General features: G+C 34.8%; 5 protein-coding genes and 1 non-coding gene across 11 annotated transcripts; 4 read left to right on the top strand and 2 right to left on the bottom strand.

Annotated features, from left to right (window-relative positions):
* Window positions 1-925: 925 nt before the first annotated feature.
* LOC125218810 (uncharacterized) lies at window positions 926-7,975 on the top strand. 5 transcript variants are annotated; one of them, XM_048120583.2, is made up of 13 exons: window positions 926-1,234; window positions 2,138-2,202; window positions 2,627-2,742; window positions 3,544-3,650; window positions 3,732-3,859; window positions 4,068-4,244; window positions 4,735-4,975; window positions 5,125-5,204; window positions 5,337-5,427; window positions 5,686-5,785; window positions 5,891-6,210; window positions 6,648-6,727; window positions 7,583-7,975. In XM_048120583.2, exons 1-13 carry the CDS (start codon window positions 985-987, stop codon window positions 7,622-7,624), a joined length of 1,797 nt encoding a protein of 598 aa, XP_047976540.2. In that variant the 5' UTR covers window positions 926-984; the 3' UTR covers window positions 7,625-7,975. The 5 variants fall into 5 exon arrangements, with proteins under 5 accessions (XP_047976540.2, XP_047976539.2, XP_088924949.1 ...); XM_048120582.2 differs by having other exon boundaries at window positions 927-1,234; window positions 3,729-3,859; window positions 7,583-7,973; XM_089068823.1 differs by lacking the exon at window positions 6,648-6,727 and having other exon boundaries at window positions 927-1,234; window positions 3,729-3,859; window positions 7,583-7,972.
* A 405-nt stretch (window positions 7,976-8,380) lies between these two features.
* On the bottom strand, window positions 8,381-9,006 carry LOC125185606 (uncharacterized). Its single transcript, XM_089065086.1, has 2 exons — window positions 8,740-9,006; window positions 8,381-8,625 (listed from the first exon to the last, which is right to left on the bottom strand). Exons 1-2 carry the CDS (start codon window positions 8,866-8,868, stop codon window positions 8,566-8,568), a joined length of 189 nt encoding a protein of 62 aa, XP_088921212.1. The 5' UTR covers window positions 8,869-9,006; the 3' UTR covers window positions 8,381-8,565.
* A 1,602-nt stretch (window positions 9,007-10,608) lies between these two features.
* LOC125221946 (sequence-specific DNA binding transcription factor) lies at window positions 10,609-12,881 on the top strand. The gene is made up of 2 exons (XM_048124296.2): window positions 10,609-11,053; window positions 12,370-12,881. Exons 1-2 carry the CDS (start codon window positions 10,654-10,656, stop codon window positions 12,777-12,779), a joined length of 810 nt encoding a protein of 269 aa, XP_047980253.1. The 5' UTR covers window positions 10,609-10,653; the 3' UTR covers window positions 12,780-12,881.
* A 157-nt stretch (window positions 12,882-13,038) lies between these two features.
* Window positions 13,039-13,657, top strand: LOC125221947 (chaperone protein dnaJ-like protein). The gene is made up of 3 exons (XM_048124297.2): window positions 13,039-13,194; window positions 13,260-13,388; window positions 13,462-13,657. The coding sequence occupies exons 1-3, from the start codon at window positions 13,060-13,062 to the stop codon at window positions 13,537-13,539; spliced, it is 342 nt and encodes a 113-aa protein (XP_047980254.1). The 5' UTR covers window positions 13,039-13,059; the 3' UTR covers window positions 13,540-13,657.
* Window positions 13,658-14,213: 556 nt separating this feature from the next.
* On the top strand, window positions 14,214-14,374 carry LOC125185720 (U1 spliceosomal RNA). Its single transcript, XR_007170225.1, has one exon. It is a non-coding gene; the product is annotated as a U1 spliceosomal RNA (small nuclear RNA).
* A 15-nt stretch (window positions 14,375-14,389) lies between these two features.
* Window positions 14,390-16,910, bottom strand: LOC125221945 (bZIP transcription factor RISBZ4-like). 2 transcript variants are annotated; one of them, XM_048124293.2, is made up of 4 exons: window positions 16,632-16,910; window positions 15,258-15,348; window positions 15,034-15,187; window positions 14,390-14,955 (listed from the first exon to the last, which is right to left on the bottom strand). In XM_048124293.2, exons 1-4 carry the CDS (start codon window positions 16,824-16,826, stop codon window positions 14,511-14,513), a joined length of 885 nt encoding a protein of 294 aa, XP_047980250.1. In that variant the 5' UTR covers window positions 16,827-16,910; the 3' UTR covers window positions 14,390-14,510. The 2 variants fall into 2 exon arrangements, with proteins under 2 accessions (XP_047980250.1, XP_088918612.1); XM_089062486.1 differs by having other exon boundaries at window positions 16,625-16,847.
* Between the last annotated feature and the right edge of the window lie 5,080 nt (window positions 16,911-21,990).

Raw genomic sequence — 21,990 nt, 5'->3', positions numbered from 1 at the left:
ATAATAAAAGTGGGCATACTTATCAATTGTGGTTGTCTTGCATTAATAGAACTCAAACATGATGAATCTCATATTTTATTTACCTATTGGGTAGTGATAAATACATAATTGTACGTACATAATCAATTTTTTTTTTTTTAACATTTTACATTAATAATTAATTTATAAACATTAATTGATTAAAATAAATCCCATACTAATCATTTTGCAACACTTCAAAAAGAATTGAAATTTTAACTTAAATATTTGTATATTTAAGAATTTTTTTTACTAAATAATGTACAATAAATTCTAATCAAGCTCGATCATGTTAATATTGAACATAAAATTTCTATATCAATTCTTTCTTATTGCTATATAATAATACAATAATAATAAAATTAATTTTTAATTAAATTCATTTAAATTTAAAAATTTGATGATAATATGTACATGTACAATTTATATACACTTATCTTTTTTCTTACAATTTGTAAAAAAGACGTACTGAAAAATATTTGTTTTATGACTCTCTCCAAATTTTATTTTCTTTAACATAAATACACTGATTTTGATATATTTTTTTAAAAAAAATCTAAATGAAAAAAATAAAAAAATTAAGTATCTATATAATTTATGACCATCAAAACGACATTATTTTAGTTAAATCTATTCAAAAATTAAAATTAAAAACCACATCATCACTGTTCCTTCTCACTCATCTCTTTACACTAATCAAATGAGGATACTTTTTATTTAATCAAATCTTAGTTAAAAAAGGAATAAAAATTGATTTATATAAAATAACAGTCTAATCAATTTTCATTCGAGATGAGTATATGCCACGTAGTACACTTTATCTGGCCTGAAATTTAGAATGTATGTGCATTTAATTTATAACTACTTTTGTGATTGTTAACAATATAAATAAATAAATGATTATTCGATATCTGAAAACCAACGGATTGAGTCGTTGCATTTTCAAAATTTCCAAATTCTCCCAATATGGCGGCTCTGCCTGATTCTCGCTCCGGCGCCGGCGGAAAAATGGTTACCAATCGGCGGAGGCAGCGTCTCGCATTTACTCCCTACGATCGCCCGCCTCCTCGTCCCTCGCCTAAAACCCCTAACTGGTTTACCGGTGTCATTCTACCCTCCGCTCGCGCCCTAGCTTCCGGCGCCGGGAAATTAATCTCCTCCGCCATCTTCTCCGACTCTGAATCCTCGTCTTCTGAAGATGCAGACTCCGCTTCGGGTGCGCGTTCTTCTTTGTTTGTTTGTTTACAATTTTTAGTATGCTTTTCAAATTACTAGTACGTTAGTAGTATATGAGTTTACTTTCGCATCTGCTCTTAATTTTGATTCGTAATTCTAGAAGCCGTTCATCCGTACAGCTTCATTCCTATTTTATTCATTCCATTGAATTTTAGAACTAAATAGGCTGAGTGGGTTAGCGGGGGCCACAGCTACATAGTGTAACAGAAATGCACATGCTTCGTGTAGAAGATTTTTGGTAGATGCTAAGTTGTAGTTGAGATCGACATTTTCATTCAGTATGTTGGAGTGGAGTTCATATATTATCATCCAGCACAATTCGTAATCCTAAACTATTTAATCTTATTTTCAGATGGTGTTGAAGCTTATCAAATTGAAGTTAGAAATATTCTCTCAGTTCAAATAAAAACTTTTAACAATTACACTTCTTATTTTTTTGGGATACACTAATTGCATTCTCGAGTAGCCTTGTTCGTTTCTGTGGATTTGTATGCATCATCGAGTGCTAAAATTCCAGATCTAAAGAGTTTTAAGTTTATAGTATGCTGGAAAAAGAAGTATGGCATGGGCCTCAGTTTGACGATTGATGGTTAGTATTGGATTTTTTCTTGTGATGAACTAATCTTGTTTATTACTATGTGCTTGATAACGATTGCTGGGAGGGTGAGAAAGAGATAGAAATTGATTAGTTGGGAGTTATAGAAGGTCGATTATCTTTGAACAATTTCATTTGTGGACTCCCCATTCTCCCAACTAAGAATAATGCTCCTAAATTTTTGTAATAGTTCTGTTAAATTGTAGTAGTTGTCTGCTGGACACTGCGTGCCTGAAATAATTTGCTCTTCCTGCCTTTTCTGTAATTTCTTTCTTATTCACTTGGCAGAGGATGAGGCTGGCAACCATAATGAGTATGAAACCCCGTGTTTTGGAGTCAATGCTTCAAACGAGGTAACTGGCTGATTAATCTAGATGAATCCTTAACTTTGAACTGGATGTCTTGTGTTAAGCGGTGCTTCATTTTTGCACTCGTCTTGAAAAAATGAAATAAAATAGTTAAAGTGGATATAATATAAAGTAAGAGGGAGAATAATGTAGGGAAGACTCTTAATGGGTAAAATGTCGTGCTCTTTCATGTCACCTGGATGACAGTCTAGAAACAATTTCTTGAAATTTTCCGCCAATTGTTTTTCGTAGTATTGCCTCTATTGTCTTTTTATCTTTAAGTTTCATTTTTTGGTAAGTTAGTATGGCATCTATCATCCGGAATATTGGCTGCTTAATAGGGTGCTATACACTTATCCTTGCTTTACAAGTTATTTCTGCTAAATACTAATAGTTTGTGCAATTACATGTGGCTCATCCTTTTTGCTAGGAAAAGCTGACTGCAGGAGAAATGATACGATATGGACAAGAGTCTCAGCGTAGTATGCAGAGACCTGAAACAAAGTGGTTAATTGAGCAGCTCATTATGCAGGAGGAATTTTCAAGGTAATCTCCTTTTTAGGCAGATCTTGAAATCTCTTTAGTGATTCCAATGTTGTTAAATAGCGGACATGGCAGTGACATGGTGCTATATCATGGTGAATTTTAAGAAAAACACCATCACCATGGTGGCTTTTGCCTGTTTTTCGTGGTGGCGCCATGGCGGTATGGCGCCAGCACAACCTTTATGGTGCTCATTTTTAATATTTAGCCCATTAACCCATAACCCCCACCGTTTTCCCACATAACCCGCCCCGTATTTGTATTAAAAAGTTTTTAAGTCTAAAATCTCAAACCTATCGATAAAAAACCCAATTTCTCCCTCTCCGCCTAGCCCCGCCGCCTGCCTCCTAGAGAGTTTTATAGTGCATTGTTTCCTTAATTTCAATTTCATATTCAAATTCAAATTCAAATTTGAGGCAGATAGAATGCATACATACACAGCAAAATAATACTGACATAGGCATAAATAAAAATAATACTCCTATAAGATACAGAACAAACATACAACAAGATAATATATACTATGATATAGCCATACTATATAATATATTTATTGAATGCCTCAGTTCAGTGGATATTTGATATTGTTTCTTAATTATTTATGTGTTTTTGCTTTTGTTTTATACACAATATCTGACTTTATTTACTTTTAGACTTTACATTTTAATTGTCGAGCTAAGACTTTAATTATTAGACATATTATAATTGTTCTTTTTTACTCAGTTAAAGTGCATTATGACTTAGGGAAGTTATACGGTCATCTGCCCCTCCAATTTAACTTCACTGATGTCTGATTTAATTCAGGGAAGAGTGTGATAGGCTGACTAAAGTTCTTCATTCACGAGTTATGGACTCGTCGGCTGAAGCAGGGGATAAAAGATCAATTGCAAATTCCCCTCGGCAAACAGATGGTATTGCAGTAGGGTATCTAGTAGCAAGTCTTTGTTTGAGTCTTTAATTATTTATACATTACTTTTTTCCATCAAAAGAAGGTCTGTATATACTCAATAAAGCTATTCAAGAAGCTAAAAAGTGGTTCCAAGGGAAGAAAGAAGGGTCCAGTTCAGTGGCAGAGGTAGCAGATGGAACTTGTAATCTTAACTCTGCTGCGATTGACCATGTAAGTCATGCATTAAATGATAGATATCAGAGAAAGTGACTTTTCCATAACCGCGGAGCTCTTCAACCATAGTTTTTGCCCTACATATATTTTAGATGAGGGACACGCTTTGAACAAATTCATTTGCTTCTCCTTGAGTTCTGAAGGTTTCCTTGCCTTGTAAGAAATATTGATATGTATATAATGTCGTCGATCTCTGTTAATGCAGATGGAATATGGAACTGGTTCTCCTGTGGATATGGCCAGATCTTATATGAGAGAAAGGCCTCCTTGGGCATCTCCTATGGAACATGCTGGGCTGAGAACCCCATTGACTACAACTATGGAACGTTTCAAGGAAAGAACACCATATTCAGTCACCAAAGAAGTTTGGTCATCATTAAAGGTGCAATTTTGATTTTTTTTGTGTCTCCATCTATCGTGTCAGATATGTAATTGCTTCCGATCCAGCTCCGTGTTACCTTCAGTATGAAATCCTGATGACTATTTTGTGTCAATGCCATCTACATCTGAACTCACACTTTAAGGTCTTTATCTGTCCATGAATTAGCTGGATTGAGGCAATCTTGTGCCAAAGTTTTATTAAACCAACCACATGTGGTTTGATTCCTCAATTTGGCCTAAAATATTTTTAGTTGCTTATTCCAATCAATTGTTAACAGGATTGGTAATTTGACTAATGTCTCATGGCACATTGTAAATCCAGATGTGATTCTCTATACCCATTTAATTGTTTTGAATAATAAATTTGTTACGAATATGTTGATAATATTTCTTAAAACATAAAACTCCTTTTTTATTCATGTGATGCAAGCCTTTTCATCTGTTACGTATCTTACGAACTTGCTTTGGTTAATTGGTTTATTGTATTTCAGAGACAGAGTGCTCTTGCATCTGGATCCTGGAATATCCAGGAAGAATTACGGAGAGTACGCTCAAAAGCAGTCGAAGATATGTTGCGCACACCACCCGCTAAAAATGATTCGTCGTTGTTTGTAATTGCAGCAAGTAGGGAGAAGTCCCCGGGAGCTGGTGGTGTGGGAGAAGAAATATTTAAGTCACACTCTTTCTGGAAAACAAAGGATGTTGGAGTGAATGCTGATCCTGCCCTTGTAGGTTGGATTTGTATTCTCTGCAGTGTCAGCTAGTGTTTTGCAACTTAGTAGATCTGAATTCTCAATTCTAGATAATTTTGTATATTCAAATAAGTAGATTAGGTTAAGCCATAGTTGATAAACACTGATTCACCGTTTTGATTCTTTCAGCTGTAGAATCCAGACAAGATGGTAAGGCCGGTGAAACACCATCATCACATCCAGATGTTTCAGCTTCTGGAATCAATAAGGTACAACTAACTGCTGTATGTTAGCTGTTGATTATGCAAATGCATGGACCTAGACATTGAACTAGTAGCTACACACAATGAGAATTAAACTGCTATGCTGGTGTCTTAGATGGTATTTAATCTGTTTTAAAGGATCCAGAAACAATTTTAAGTCATGGCGTACAAGCTCTATCTATGCTCTCACAGCCGACCGCTACTGATCGTACCGAGCAGCAGCGTTATGGTACTTAGCTTTCTGTTCATGCCCCCATGATTTTGCTGATTTTCTCTGTGCCAGTATGCTATTGTGTGTTATATTACAAGTGCTAAACGGATTTGTAGAATGCAGTTATGGATATCATCTGATCTTTTGATGACATCTCTCTTGAACTAGCTAAAGAAAACATAAGACTATGATAAACCTAGAATGCAGTTATTTTTAATGAACAATGTTATTAGACTTGTGCAAAGAGGTCTGACTTTTCTCTGCTTTGGTATTTAGCCGAACCACATGCAGCTAAGATTAGTGGACCTCCAGAAACTGGGGTAGGTGAACTCGGAGGAAGACTGTATACAAATGGTTTCTCACCAGCTCAAGCCAGGTTCTTATTTGCTGCGTGTTACCCTTCTGACTGTAGTATATTGACTTGTCGCTTCTCGTGTGGTGATTATTGTTCTTCCAGATAATACTTTTTTATCTTGAACAGTTTTCCTGGAGCAGTTATCAAACTGAACTCAAAGCAATACGATGAGGAAATCCATAATGATACTGCAAGCAACAAGAACATGCCAACAAATGGTACCACCAACATGGATGGCAACTGCAAGCTTCTCACTGAATCCTACATGGAAGTACCTATTGTATCAGAAACCAATAGCATAAACAGCAGTTCTCATACTAGTATGGATATAGAAAATGAAGAATCACAACTAGAGGTGACTCAGCCATTTGTAGAGAAAAAGAAAACTGGGAAAAAGCAAGGAAGAAAAGTGGGTATAACCACTAGAAGAAGCGGCAGAGGGAAAGGTAAATGATGGAACCTCATTTGCTGTTTTAGAGATAGATCTTCCACTCTTTCCTGTTCTAGGATTATATTCTAGGGGTTATTCTGTAGGACAGCAGATTGTTGGAGTTGATTCATGAGAGCCATTTGTTTTATGGAAAGGCTGTTAGTTTTCTTAGAACAATAGAGATAATTGCTCAACTAGAAATAGTCCGAAAATGGAAACTTTTCGTAGTGGCAGGTCGTGGATATTGGAAGCTCTATTTGTTAACTGGTGTTTCATTTTATCTGATATATGGCATGCTTTGGTTTGGGCATACTGTTGATATATGCCTTGTATTGGTATGGAACATCTTTGTAAATTTGGGTGAAATTGTACAATATTGGTCTGGTAATCATATACTGAACTAATTATCTTTTTATCTTAGGATAATTACCCATTGCGATTCTGTGGTTTCAGCTTTAGATAAAAACTGGGGAAAAAGCTTCTGGCGACGAGGGCGGCTAAAGTTGAATTTTGGTGAAATACTCAAGTATAAGGTTAAGGAAAGAAACCGTATTAAATTTTGAGGGAGCTTCCTCCATTTTATGAAAATTATAGCATGTCGTTTACTATATTTGAAGGCATCTTTCCTCCTTGTTCATTTCTAAGAAGAAGATTATGAAAGTTTTGATATTCTCAGCCCTTTCCGTAATAATTAAACAATTTAAGCATACATGTTGTTCAGAATTGAACCGAACTGGTGGTTAACCGGTTCACTATTTGGAGACATGCTCAAACCGAACTGAACTGGTGGTTAACTGCCGGTTCGGCGGTTACCAAGGGCCGGTTCAGGTTCCTCAGTTTCAGAAACCGGAACTGCCAATTCATAGGTTTAAAGTAGGTTTCAGGCTAGGGTGTAGATTTTTCAGGTGTAGGGTTGCAGAAAACCGAACCGAACTAGCGGTTTCGTAACCAGAATCGGCTCAACATTTCCGAACCGCCAGATGGTTCAACAGTTACCAAGGGATGGTTTAGGTTCCTCATTTTCAGAAACCGGAACTGCCATTTCGCCGGATCAAAGTAGGTTCCAAGCTAGGGTGTAGGCTTTTCGGGCTTTATTCAGGTTGCATAAATCTGGCGGTTTGAAAACTGACACCGCCAGCTTTGAACCGCCGATTCAGGCCGGTTCTCGCCGGTTCCGGTGACTTTTCAGGTCGCAGGCATAGGGCAACAGGTGTAGGCTTGAAAGGTGGTCAAAAACCATGGACTAAACCATCAGTTCAGCCGAAAACTGTTGATTCGTAACCGAAACCGGCATGGCGGTTCCGAACTGAAATCTCTAGGACTATTATGTAAGCAACCGAATATGGACTGCTGTTCTTAAAAGTGTCTCTATCTTCTTCCTCTTGCAGGAAGAATCTCAACTCAGCAAAATAACTCGTTTGAGTTGTTAAGTTAGAAACTACTACTCCCTCCGTTCCTGTTAACCTATGTATTGTAAGCACTCAAGCTATGCACTGTGATGTAAGCTCAACTTCTCTGAATCAAGATGCGATGTATGGGAACACTATCACCACAGCTGTAATGGAAGATCAGCCACGTCATAATGCTAGCTGGAAGGACGTTCTCCTTGGCAATGGGCGTGCCCAACACACACACAAAGCGTGATCAAATTACAACAGCATTCCATAGAGGATTTTGTGTGTGTCATCATTTCTAGATCCTTCTCTTGTTAGCTATATATATCAGATTAGGCATCATGTAATCATCAAAAAACAAATCATAAACATAATAGTCCATTCTCTCTCATGCTTTACAACATTGCTTTGCAATCTTTCCTCTTATGGCTTTTGCTACATTTCTTTTAGTTCCATAGTAATAGAGGCGTTTTTCCATTTCCGTCCGTTCCATAGTAATAAAGTCATTTCTCTTTTTAGTAAAAGTCAACACATTTTTCCACACCTACTTTATTCTCTCTTAATTTTTTCTCTTTTCATCTCTCAACTTTTTTCATTTTTCACTTTATTCTCTCTTTACTTAACTCACCTAACACTATTTTTCTTAATTTCCGCGAAAAGTTTTGCCTCCATTGCCCAAAATAAATGACAGTTGATTGTAGTATTTCTTCAAGATTGTTATCCATATTCATGTCAAAAATGCATCATGAAGAGGCCAGAGGGGTTAATGAATGGAAAAAACGGCCAAGAATATAATCTTAAACATTCTTATAGTTTCTGCTGCTATGTATTATCTGAAAAATGAATCACATTCAGTCATGATAAACTCACACAGAAATCTAATAAATTTTTCAACAAAATTTCATTAGCGTTTGAGCAAATCCAACTCCAAATATTATTCTGAAGCTCACTTGAAAAAAAATCTTGAAAGCATGGTTTTATAGCTTCTGCCCTTCTACTTGCTTATGTTCATCGACGTCTGCGGTTGGAGGGATTTTCTGCACACAAAAAAGATCGCATTTATACGAAAAATTAGAAAAAAATGGGTTGGGCATTTGGTCGAACAGATTGTAGACACAGCGACAATTTAGCCAGGAAAGTAGTGGAATCACCAGATTAGGCTTGTAGATGTTGTGCACAATGGAAGCGCCGGCGAGTAGTGACGCGACTACGACGACGGACGACCATGCCAACGACGGAGTTCCCGTCGGCTGCTTCCCTCCGCCGAATTTTCGATTCATCTCTTTTTCGTGCGTTGCGTTACTGCAACAAACTAGGTATTGCTACTTCAATTGGTAATTTCTGTTAATCAAATGGAAACTATTTAATTGTAGGACAGAGATTTAAATATTTAATTCATCTCTTTTAAATTTTTTTGTCTATTTATTAATAGAGTGAAGGAAAAAATAGGTAAGGAGATAAAAGAGAATGCAGAAAGGGGAAAAAAATTAAGAAAGATAAATTACATATTTTAATATAAAGAAAGAATAAATTTTTATTCATCTTTCTATAACAATATATAAAAGGGTAATTTTGAAGGTATTTAGGAAATAGCCTCTTGTTTGTAAATTTTGGGGAAATTTTGGGAATGGCTCTTTTGTTTATAAATTTAAAATTCAAAACTTGTGACCAAACTTTAAAGAATGGTTGAATTGCATAATTGTATGGATAGGATTTAACTAATTTATTTTAAAGAATCGTAATTGTAATTATTTTTAAATAATATAATCATTTTTTATTTCTCTATAATTAATCCATGAATATGATTTTACTATAATTCAATTGTGATCAGTTAAAGAATAATTTTAATTTGTGCCCAAATTTTAATGAACAGTATTTTGTTCGTAAATTTAAAATATAACACAAATTTGAATTCCATAATTGTAGGAATAGAATTTAACTATTTTATTTTGTTTCCCTATAATTAATCCATGGTGTTAAATTTAATTAATTATTACAATCTATTCCAAATAAAAGTAATCATATGATTATGCTATTTTAATTAAAAGCTATTTATTGATTAAAATTACTATTAATAATAGATTTTTTAGATATTGCAGTTATATGAACGTGATTTGAAAGGGTAAAAAACTGCTATAAGACATTTATAATGATTTAATTTAGTGGGTATGTGGACTCTTGCTACATCGTTAATTGCTAAGTGGAGTGAGTGGGAGGTTTTATAATGGGAGGTTTTACAAGGGTTACATGCATAATATTTTAGCCTATAAATATGTCATTACCTACTTACCTTATAGAACTCAAGCATACCATTTTTCCTCTTACCATAAGAGGAAAGCTTGACGTCATAGAACTAGAAAGGAGGCAATGGAGCGAAGGCAACAATGCCGATATAGAGAATGTCCCAATAGTGTGTCACGGCTACAAGGATAGAGCATACGAGGTACAGAGGCGAAGATTGGGCGTCAATTTAGCGACAACTAACGAGATTTTTTCCAAGGACCGAGAGTGAGAAGTGAAGGAGCATCACAATATTTCTGTTATCAAATTGGAAGGAGAAGAGAGATATGATGAGACTTGAAGAGGAGCCGCAGAATATGAAGTATGAACCCTGTATTCAATTTTTATTGTATTGTTCACAATGAGATTAAAATTGAGTGACTATAGGGTCATCTTATTTTGAACGGACCTTTTGTATAATTATTTATGCTTCTAAAATTAATATTGTAATTAGTCTTTTGCTATCTCCATCCCCCCTCTTTCTCTTTTAATTTCTCTATTGTATAAGTTTTAATTTTATTTTAGTATTTTCTTTTTAACTTTCCAATATAGCAATTTTATTTGAATAATTTATTTATTTATTTATTTTTAAATTGCATATAATTGTATTATTTCTCATTTTAGTTAGCATGAAAAAAATAAAATACGTGGGTTGGGTGATACTGTTTTAATAAAAAGAAAGAATAAATTTTTATTGATGTTGCTATATTTAGAAATAAAATTTGAAAAACAAATACAAGTCCGATAAATTTTGTTGTGAAGATTAAAAAAAAGGTTAAAGAAAAATGTCGGAATCGCACCGCACCCGGTCGAAGGCCGCTCCGGACTGGACGGCGGAGGAATCCCTAATTCTGGTGAACGAGATCAGCGCCGTCGAGTCCGACTGGGGCTCCACTCTCCCCTCCTTCCAGAAATGGCAGCAGATCGTGGAGAACTGCAACGTCATCGACGTCAACCGCAACTTGAATCAGTGCAAGCGCCACTGGGACGCCCTTCTCACCGCCTACCGACGGGTTAAACAAGGAGCTCCGCCCGATCGCTTCTTTCCACCTGACCTCTTCGCCGCCGTCGATCACTGCCTCACTACCAACGTCGCCGGAGAGGATGCGGCTGTGCCGGAGGAAGTAGCTATGGAGACTCATCCGGATGCGCAGGCCCAATTGCCTAAGTTATTCTTTCAAACTGGTATATATAATTTCCCCCCTTTTTGCTTCACTCTTTTAATTTCAATCTTTGCCTAATTATTATGTTCGTTACTCCTTTCCAATCTTGCAATTGATCGTGCGTTTTACAATAATGTCGATTGCCCTAACATGAAATGTTGAAGAATTATTCTTCATGGCTCAACTCACTAGATTGAATTTGTAGCCAATTTAATCACTCTAATGTAATGTATGTTGTGCTTAATAGTTTTGTCTGTTGCTGGTGGAGTGAGTGTGCTCAATCCTTTATTACTTTAACTCTTCTTAAACTCTAACCTTTTGACCTCAACCAAAATCCAAAGGCTGATTAGTGTATCTTGATGAGGTAGGCTGATTCTGTTGTGGTATAGTACTAATTTGGAATGGAATTAATTTGCTTACCTAGCTTTTTGGTATAAATCTTCCTTGGGTGTGTTCGAAGAGAGAATAAAGTTTTAAAGATTATTCTAAAACATGGCTATTTAGTTGTGAATACCAATCTGCATTAAATGTCTAATTTAAGATGTTTATGCATCGTGATCACGGACATTAATCTAGGTATACTAGAAATGGGAACTTTGGGTTTTTCGCATAGTATGGATCATATCACCAACTTGAGAAACACAGATTCTCTAGGAAAATGAAAACATCTTGGAGTACCAAATGATCCTTCCTATGTTTATCTAGTCCATACTGATAGAAGAGGCGCAAACAGCATCTTTCCTTCGTTATAAATATGAAATTATTATTAACTGTTGCTTCTGGCTTTCTTTCTCATGTGCATGTTCGTTCTCTCACACAATATAATTGGAGAGCTTGCATGCATGGGTGAGTGGTTTACTGTTCAGGTGCTTATTTATGGCTTAATGGACTCAAGTTTTGTTTATATCTATGTAACTCTAGTTGTATTAATAAGTTCCATTTAATGTTGAACTATTCCTAATTCTTGTTTGGGCTAGTGCTGTATGCCTTCCGTCTCATTCCAAGCTATATATTTTTGTCATCGAAGAAAAACAAACTCTATTGATTGGTTTTATCGTCATTGTCGTTTGTTCCTCACAGAAGCTGGTAGAGGTAGTCTAGAGAGTTTGCATTCCGTTCTTAATTGGTTCATATTCTTCTGTTTGGTACTGATTCTTCAATATGCCATCACACATGTTTGTTCCACATTTAACCAAAAGCAGTTTGTTATGAACTTCATTTTATGCCGTCTGGAGGTTTTTGAGGGCTGGGGATGATTGAATGATAAAACTCGGTTTCATTCTTGCTTAACCTTAAGCAATGCACAATTACTACATCTAAACATTGTTTCAAAATTAGGTCCCAAGAAACAGAGACCAAGGATGAAGCGTCAAAAGCGCAGACTTGAAACCCAAAATCCTTGGGGATACTTCACGAGCACGAAGAAACCACATGAAGAATCTAGCAGCATGCCGGAAGAGGCTGAGAACACAGATAACGTCGTTGAGAGCTTGCATGAGGAGATCAATACTGAGTCAAAAGACCAACCAGAGTCAGAAGAGCAAACACTGGCCACGATGCTGTGGGAGAGAGCATTGCAGATCAATGCAATCGTCGAAGGAAACCTAGCCGATGATGTAGATCTGAAGAATGCTGAGGCTGTTCAAATGGATTTCACTAGACGCCAAGGCGATAAGCTTATAGACTGCCTCGGGAATATCTCGACCACTCTTAATCAGCTTTGTGACTTAGTCCAGAAAAGCAACTGATTTTTCAAAAAAATTCTTGATTTTGTATATATATAATGTCAAATGTAACTCTGCACTAAATGAATTGTCTTGAAATAGAATGTCCAAAACAATTTTAATTTACCATAACTCTCTTGAATTTTCCATCTTTTTCCAGTGTTTCAAATTCTGGCCTAGTGGCAAAATTGTGATAAGGGGATGGATATGAGGCCAAATTCAGAGACACAGAAAGAGGGGTGATGGATAGATATTGGGTGGATGGATATAAAGAAATTAAAGTGATTGGAGGCCAAAATAAGCCATGGCATTTCCTACAAACATTTTCAGCACCACTTGTCCGAATCCTAATTTGAGTTTCCCAATCAATCAGCAATTACTAAACTCAAACACAAAGTCAAAAAGGGCTTATGTGAAATGCAGCAGAGTTGAAGAACAGGTATGATGATTTTTACAAATTTAAATATGGTGTATGATTGAGCTGATGAAGAAGAGTGTTGTTAGGATTGTGGGATACTGTGTGAAAGTTGCAGTGGCATAGGATGGGTTGTGTGTGAGTATTGTAAAGGGGTTAAGACGAATGTGAAAGGGGAGAAGAACAAGATCTATCGGCGTTGCCCTTCTTGCAGAGCAGTATGCAATTTCAAATTCTTTAATAAATGCTTTCTCAATCCACTCTTTCAATGGAATGTTCCCTCTTTTGCAGATTGGAAGCGTCTTGTGTTCAAAATGTAAGGTCTATAAATGTGTCACATTCCCAGATATAAATGATGGCCTCCAATGACCAACCATCATCTCTCTATCACCTTACACTTACTTAAAGTTACAGGATTCATTTCATTTTAAAACAAATTTCATGTCTCAATTATCTACTTCTTAAATATACTCTTTCTTTTTGTCTATCTGTGTGTAAGTGTGTTTGTTGTCTGAAATCTTATTCTGCTCAAGTTGCTCATCATGTACACATACACAATCGGAAAGTTTAACAAAAGTATTCCATTTCGAATGTTTGTGTAAACGTTTCTCTAATTAATTAGTTTACTGTTTAAGTGCGTAAGAATTTGTTATAGTTATTCAATACATACCAACTAGAAACATACTACTCCACAATGTATATAGAGAGGTTAAAATTAAAATCATTCTTTTACTATGAAGACGTGTTTTTCTTGCTCCCTCCAATAAATTAAATTACTTCCTACAATTAGTTTACTTATTGAATTGATGATCAGTTCTCAGCTAAGATTTTTGCAAAATAGGAAAAAAGAAGTAACAAATTCTAACAACGCACAAGAATACATTAGTTAAACCATGGACTCCAAAATGAAATGAAGTTGTGAATGGTGATAGAAAGAAATAAAGAAAGTAATGTTAAAGAAAATAGATATCCCACATCGAAAGTGCAGTGGATGGGGTGTGGGATTAGCAGATACATAAAGGGAAGAAGCAAAATGAAGAAACATACTTACCTGGACGGGGTCAATGGGCGATCCATAAGACCCATGGCCTAGGTTGGCGACCTCCATTGCACACAGGAGGGGCGCCCGCCTAAGGTCGGCCCAAGTGGTCGAGCCTACGTCATAATTTGTGTCCGAGGGGGCCTGCGTTCGCGCGGCCCCTGCCCAATTCTACTTCAATTTTTACTTATATAATTACAAGTTAATCAAATTGAGGTATTACTGAATTCAGAACCACAAAGTCCACCACAACACATCCAAAAACATAAAATGGATAAAACAAGGAAAAGCCCCTAAACCTTCATTTGGAAATGGGATGACCCTCCCAAGTCCACATCTCCGGTTCTCCCACCACCCCGTTGCTGCTGAAGCTCTCCGGATTCTGATCAACCCCAGAATACGGAGAGCCATTATCTGCATGGCTCCCCATCAGTCCGGGAATGCTGTTGATGTAGTCCTGTGGCGTGCTGAGATAGTTTTGGAGAACATGGCTCAGGCTCGATGTCAATGAGCCGCGAGCCACCATATCCTCGGCTAGCTTCACCTTGGCTCTTAGGGCCTCAACGTCTGATCTGAGCACGCGGTTGTTTGTCGTGGAATCTTTGAATTGCTGATTAGCATCAGCAAGCTGTTTGAACAGAGTTGCACTCTCTCCTCTTAACTGTTCCACCTGTTGTTCGAGATCTGCTAAGTGTGCTTGCTTCCTTCGTCTAGATCTTCGCGCAGACTCGCGGTTGGAGACCATCCTGCAACCATGTTTCTCGCTATCAGCATACTACTATCTCGAGTGTTTTTATCACATTTTTCTGTCACAAAGCACGTACCTTTTGATGCGTTTGACATCAATGGGGTTCGCGCTGTGATCATAGGAACCAGCTTCTATTTCAATGTCCTCCTCGTCGGATTGGTCATGTGATGAGCCACTGCTGGCGCCAACTGCTTGATTGTCCGCACCCTTTGAGGTATACGAGCTGTCGACTGAAGAAGAAGAAGGGCTCAAACAAAAAACAAGTGAAAAAAGGAATAAGAATCACTTGACTTGAGTTACCACAGATGGATGATTGGGATTCAATGGGCGTCCAAGGCCAAGACTGCGGCTCTGCTAACGAGTTGGGAGTTGATGGATCTGTACGGACTTCCTGAAAACCGACAAGGCTGTAGAGTGAGAGGAGGGTTCGATGAAGAGAGCGTGGATTGATGTAGTCAAATTCGCGGTAGGAGTGTACCATTGGTGGTTTTTAGAGGTATACAGAAGAATCAATAATTTATTGAACCTTGATGTTCTTGAGAAATTCAATCTGGTACAAATGATAAACTTATAATGTGCAGGGATGACTATACAAATTTGAGGTAATAAAACTGATGAGTCATCATCATTTTGCACACTTCCAACTTATCCAAATGAGTTATTAGTACTATTCAAAAAAGGGTAAATTTCTCTAGGAACATATGCTGTCTTTGAACATGACAAAGTGATACAGGACTAGAAGAAGAAAGAAGACATGAAGCAAGTATATGATGTGTTTTCCATGCCAAATCTAACATTATAAACAAACAATTAGGGCCAAAAAGTTAGGACAACAAATGACATTTCAAAAACCAATCCCAGAATTTGTCACCTTCTAAACAAACACAGACACCTTGCAAGTACACCACCTACTTCAAGTGATATGAGATATTGCACTAGATCAAATCAACCAAATACGAATTCGATTGATCAACAACAACCATGTATCCAATTCTCTGTTATTGATTCTCGAAAAAGGGCGCTTATATTATATGAAAGAGAAAAGAGGGCTTCCAAAATCAACATTCAACTCCATGAATGCTTAAAGGGAAGTGCTTGTTATTTGGAGATTAGGAAAAGGGGTCAATCAATCACCACCTTGAACATGTTTCCTACTTTTAAATGACACATAAAACCTTATGTGGTTAAAGATCATTGCTTCCACATTGCCCAAGTATAAAGACAAAACAATGCTAAAGCATGAGCTTTAATAAAAGCTAATCTTCACTTTTAAAAACCTTGACTCAGAAAGAAACCAAACACCACTTTACTTTGGCACTATTGTTTTTCCTTAGCATAAAATCAACCAAAATTACAACTGGAAAATGGAATATTCGATAAACAAAATATTGTCTAATCAAAGCACCTTCGATAAAAATGGAATCTTGAAAACTCATCAAGCAAACTTTCTCCTGCAAATATTCTTTAACTCTTTTATTCTTTAAATTAATTTCAGTTTTTTCTATAGCTCCATGAAAAACTCATGAACATTTGCAAGTTTCTATTGCATAAAACTTACTGATAAAAATGCATTCTTTACTTAATGTGAAAAAAGTTGTATATATAGCTCCATCAAAATCCCATTAATAATTCCAAGTTTGAATATATAAGCAATATGAAAAGCATACCACTAACCATATTCTTGAAAGGGAAGGTGAGATGATTGGTGTGGTCCATGGCAAAGAGAGCATGATAGCCTTCAAAGTGATGAATTTTTCTGTCGTCCTCAGAGCCAAAAAGTTGTTGAAAATCAAATTCAGATAGGCTTCTCTTCATGTCGCCGCAGCCATAGATTGAACTGTTCTTCAATATCGTATTCTTGTTATCCATTGCTGATTGCAGAGTGGGAGTGAATGAGAGAGAGGAGAAAGGGAAGAAATGGAGAGGGCGATGTCATGTATATAAGGTGGGGAACTAGGAAATGAGGGGAGAAGTTATAATGAAAACATATGTACTTCTTTCTTGAGATTTACTTTTTTACCCTTGGAACTCTGTTTATTACTCTTTCAATTCATCAAAAAAATTGTCTCACTTTTCTTTTTTGCTTATAAAAAAATTGTTAGTTTTTTACATAATTCAGTACTCATCATATATTCATTAATCATTTTATTGAAATTAGATAAATAAAATTTTTGAAGCCGACTTCAAAGTGAATGAGACATGTCCATGCTCATCCGTGCCCCCAAATGATTGTATGTGATGTGTGCAACACTACTAAAGAAATCATATTTAATAGATCACTATTTTGGTATGAATTTCATGTATTGAGATTTTGTTTTATGTTAACATTGAGAATTTTCGTACGTATAAAATTTAATGAGCAAAGTATTTCGATTTCACTCCATTCCTTTTTAAGAATTTAAGATGCGTTTTTAAGGTCAAAATGTTAAATAGAATACAAAATCATGTTATAATAATTGAGATGTATTATTCCGAGACCATAGTAGTACTACTTGAATAATATTAGTAGTGAATAACTTGAGTGTTAACTCAAAATTGGTAAAATAAGAAAGTCCACGAGAAAAAATAGTTAATTGTATTGATAAAATAGACATAATCTCACTAAAAAGAAAACTTATTCTAAATAGATTAAAGTTAATTTTGACAAGCAGATTATAATGATAGAATATAATTAATTTTTTGGGTGCGGATATAATATACTTTTTTCGCTCCATAATTGTAAAGTTATTATTTCATTTTCTGCAATCATTTTTTGAAAATGATACTTAATAAATTGTCAAAGCGAATAGTGAGTAAAATAAAAATGTAGAGAAGAATTTTTATTTATAATATTTCTCACTTATTTTATTCTTTTATTCTTTTAATTATTTATAATTATTTTTTAAAAATAAGTTGCAGAAAATAAAATGAGTTGATGGAAAGGGTAAGTACAGAGTATTATGTATAATGATGGTTGTTGATTGTGGAGTGGGTGGGACATATAGATCACCGACCTTGGAAAAAGTTGACATGTTTGAAGCTATTTTATTAACATTGTCACTCTCAACTTTTTGGGGTTATTCTTATTCTAGTAAGTTTGGCCTACATATAATTTGAGGCCAAATTTTCCTCTATTGGCTTCCAAGAAAAATCTCAAACTCTTCAATCTACTATCCTACCGTAATGAGTCGTGAAAAATAACAGAAAATATTTATAACCTTTTAAACCACATTGCATTTATTGTTTCATTCTGAACTTTTTGTTTTGGTTAGCTGAATAATCCAAAGTCATACATTTATCTAAGTAATTGTGCATACGTAAATGTTACTAGTATAATTGTAGAAATGAAGATCGAAAAGTTTTATAAACAAATGAATTATGTTAAACAGCTTTTATTAGCATTTGGGTGGAACATGAGGAGAACTGATAAAGTAGGTATTTCCATATTTGCAGCTTTGAGAATTCTTGTTCATTAAGAAAAGTTAATTAAACTTTATTCTCCACCATTCAGTTACTACTTTCCCAGTGTTGGAAGGCGGCCGTGAACATTTCTTTTTACTTTTTCGAATATTAACACTTTTTTTAATTGACCGAAATACCCTGTGTCTCAAAATTATTTGTTTACGATTCCAAAAATTGTTCGATAATCACGAAAATTTAGTCAAAATACTGGTCTCGCAATTTCTGAATAAACGGCATAATTTAATATATTGCTAATGTTTTCCAATAAAATAAAATTGTTTTCACAAATAAATGACATCGTTTAACTCACAAATGATGATATGCATAGTTATATGGATTTTAGGAATGTCATGAAATAATTTCACCAAATATTATTGTTGTGGAATAATTAGAAAACAAATTATTTTTTTTGTAACTATTTTTTATAATTTATGAAAAAGACCAGAATTTAATATTTTCATGGTTTCTTTTTACAATTTGGCCAAAATAATTAGACAAAAGGGAAAAGCACTCTTATGATTCCTCTAACAAGGCATCCGACCTGATAAGTGGATGTTTTGTAATTCTATCCAAATTCCAAACCAATATTTTTGTTTCAGCCTCTATAATTCTCATATGACCTTTATTAATATGTTCAGCCTATATAATACTCCTACAACCTTATATATTTTTTCTATAAAATGTTATTTAATTTACATTACGTTATTTTAATTCTATCTATTCTTCAAATACTAATTTTTGCATAGAAAAAAGCTATGTAACCACATTATGTACAACCATAAATTGGTTCAACTAGAAAAAAAACCGATTCACTTGTAATTCTGGTTCAATAAAACCTAAATTTACCATTATATCTTTTATTCAGTTTTCCCCACCAAGTTCTTTTCCTCCCCAAAACTGGCGCTGCTTTTCCCTCTCTCCCATTCCATTCCACTCCACAAATAGCGCCTCATTTCCCATGTCCCTCCCATTTCATTTCATCTCTTTCATATTACTCTCTATTATGAAAATCTAAAAAGATTTGCTCTCTTCCTGTTATGCGTGCGTTCTATAGGCATTGCTCATTGTATGAATTTTAAGGTTTATTTTTTATGCTTTCGATGATACTACGTATTATAGGATTTAATTTTGTTTGAAATACTAATCCATTATAACCTAGCTTCGACTACATTATTCTCCACTCAATATTCATATTGTCACGCATCACTATACACCACATTATTTGTCTACTCCGCACCATACTAAATTTATTCTTTATTTTCTGTTTTGGATAGATTCAATGTAATAAGTATAAGAAGTTGAGATGAGATGCCATTCCTCAACTCACTATTCAGAGACAAAGAGCTTCTCGTGAAGAAATTTAGAAGATTTCAGTCTGATATTTGAGATATAATAAGGGCAATAGCCACTTCTCTATGTAAAGAGCAACTTCTCGTGAAGAAATAAAAAGTAGGATGGAGTATGTATTAATTAAAGTAGAATGATGTATCGTATCCGAATTGTATTAATTACGGAAACTAACATGATTACAATTTATTTCAAATTTCAACTTGAACTTCAAAGCATGCTCTGGGTCCATGTTATACGAGTTTATTTCAGATTTTAAAGTGCTTTAGATTTAATAACACAAAATTAGATAGATTAATTGGTGTATTATTGTTTAATTAAATAACTTTTTTAATGTACTATAGATCTAACATAAAATAAATAAATTTCTAATGACATTAGTACTTGATTAAAATGATTTTTGAATGTACTTAAGATCTAAAGTTACAAACTTGATACTAATTGGTTCGTAAGAGAAATACTAACAACATTAGTCTTGATTGAGATATCTCATGTTATATACTCCCTCCTTTCCATAGTAATGGTACTAATGGAGACATTTCTTTTCGGCACGGAGATTAAGAAAAATTGTGTTAGGTGAGTTAAGTAAACGAAGAATAAAGTGGAAAATGAAAAAGGTAGAGATGAAGAGAGAGAAAAGTAAGAGAGAGTAAAAGAGGTGTAGAAAAATGTGTTAACTTTTGCTAAAAAGAGAAATGATTCTATTACTATGGAACGTACCAAAATGGTAAAATGACTCTATTACTATGGAACATAGGGAGTAATAGATAGATCAAATAGTGATTTATATCATCCAACCTTTTGATTTATTAATTCAATAAATCTTAATAACATTATTGTTAGACTAGATAAATTTTTTTAATATGCTTGAGATATAATAATCTGAAATTTAATCAGTGATTTATTCTCATCCAACATCTTTTGATTTATAAGAGAAATTCTAATAACGATAGTATTTGATTAAATGATTTTTCGAATGTGTTTAAGATCTAACATTACAAACTTGATAGATCAATCAGTAATTTATTCTCACACAACCTTTTCTTCACGAGGTACGTTGCCTAGTTGTTTTATACTAATTGATTCATAAGAAAACAATTAGATCATAGTGAATTATACTCATCAAACTCTTTGGTTCGTAAGAGAAATACTAACTATATTAGTCTTGATTGAGATCTCTTGTTACATAATAGATATATCAATTAGTAATTTATTCATCCAACCTCTTGATTTATTCAAGAAATCTTAATAACATTGTTGTTTGATTAGATAAAGTGTTTAATATGCTTGAGATCTAGTAATCCAAAATTCAAATAATGACTTATTCTCATCCAACAAGGAGATTTTATTGCAAATTAACATGTATAAAATCCAAATCTCATGCTCTAACACTAAAAATATAAAATTATCATTTTTTTAATTAAAATAACAAAGCTAGTTACATGGCAACCAATTTATAAATATTAACATAATATGTTCACGGCATGACATCTCTCTTACTTTCTCTATTATATGATCCATCGCTCAAATTCTCTATAACATCACATCACCAATAATGAATGTAGTGTAGGGATCGCCTTCTGAAACAGACATCGCATATTACTGATTTTAATTACATAAAAAGTAGGGATTGTCTTCTGAGACAAACATCAGTAATGGTAAAAACACACATCCATATGAACGCATGAAGTATAAAGATGAAAAATTATATTGAAAGTTGTGTTGTTGCCAACAATAATAAATTCTTGAAGATTTCAAAGCAAACTCAATTAGAGTTTAGGGTTTCAAACTCAGATTTAGTCCTATTGTCTCCAAACATTCTTCATTCTTCATCTTTAACAATGGTTGCTCATAAAAGCTCCAAACATACTCCATTCAAGAAGAGTACTCCTACTAAAAGCCCCAAACCCAATACCCCAAACAGAAACATCACTCCTAAAAGAGAGTCTGGTACAACCTACGCAACTCCAACAAAGAAGACAAAGTTGAGCCTTCATGAATCATCACCCTCAAAAAATTTGGAAGCTATGTGCAGGAGCCTCAAAGAAGACCAAACAAAATTGAAAAATGAAGTGAACGAGTTATTCCGCCGGCGGGTAACGGCGAACCAATTGAAGGCTTCCTATTGGACAACCCCTTTACTAAAATTGTATGATATAATCATGGAAATGAAGCTAGATACTACATACAAGGATCAAGAAGGAACTTCTAGACTCAACCCTGTCGTGTTAATCCCAGATTGCTC

Source organism: Salvia hispanica, chromosome 1 (genome assembly GCF_029641045.1).
Source record: "Salvia hispanica isolate PSC_SH4W2 chromosome 1, Shi_PSC_v1, whole genome shotgun sequence".
In the NCBI taxonomy this organism is placed as follows: domain Eukaryota; kingdom Viridiplantae; phylum Streptophyta; class Magnoliopsida; order Lamiales; family Lamiaceae; genus Salvia; species Salvia hispanica.
The sequence above is the reverse complement of the archived record's forward strand: the minus strand, read 5'-3'. Positions and strand labels throughout refer to the sequence as shown.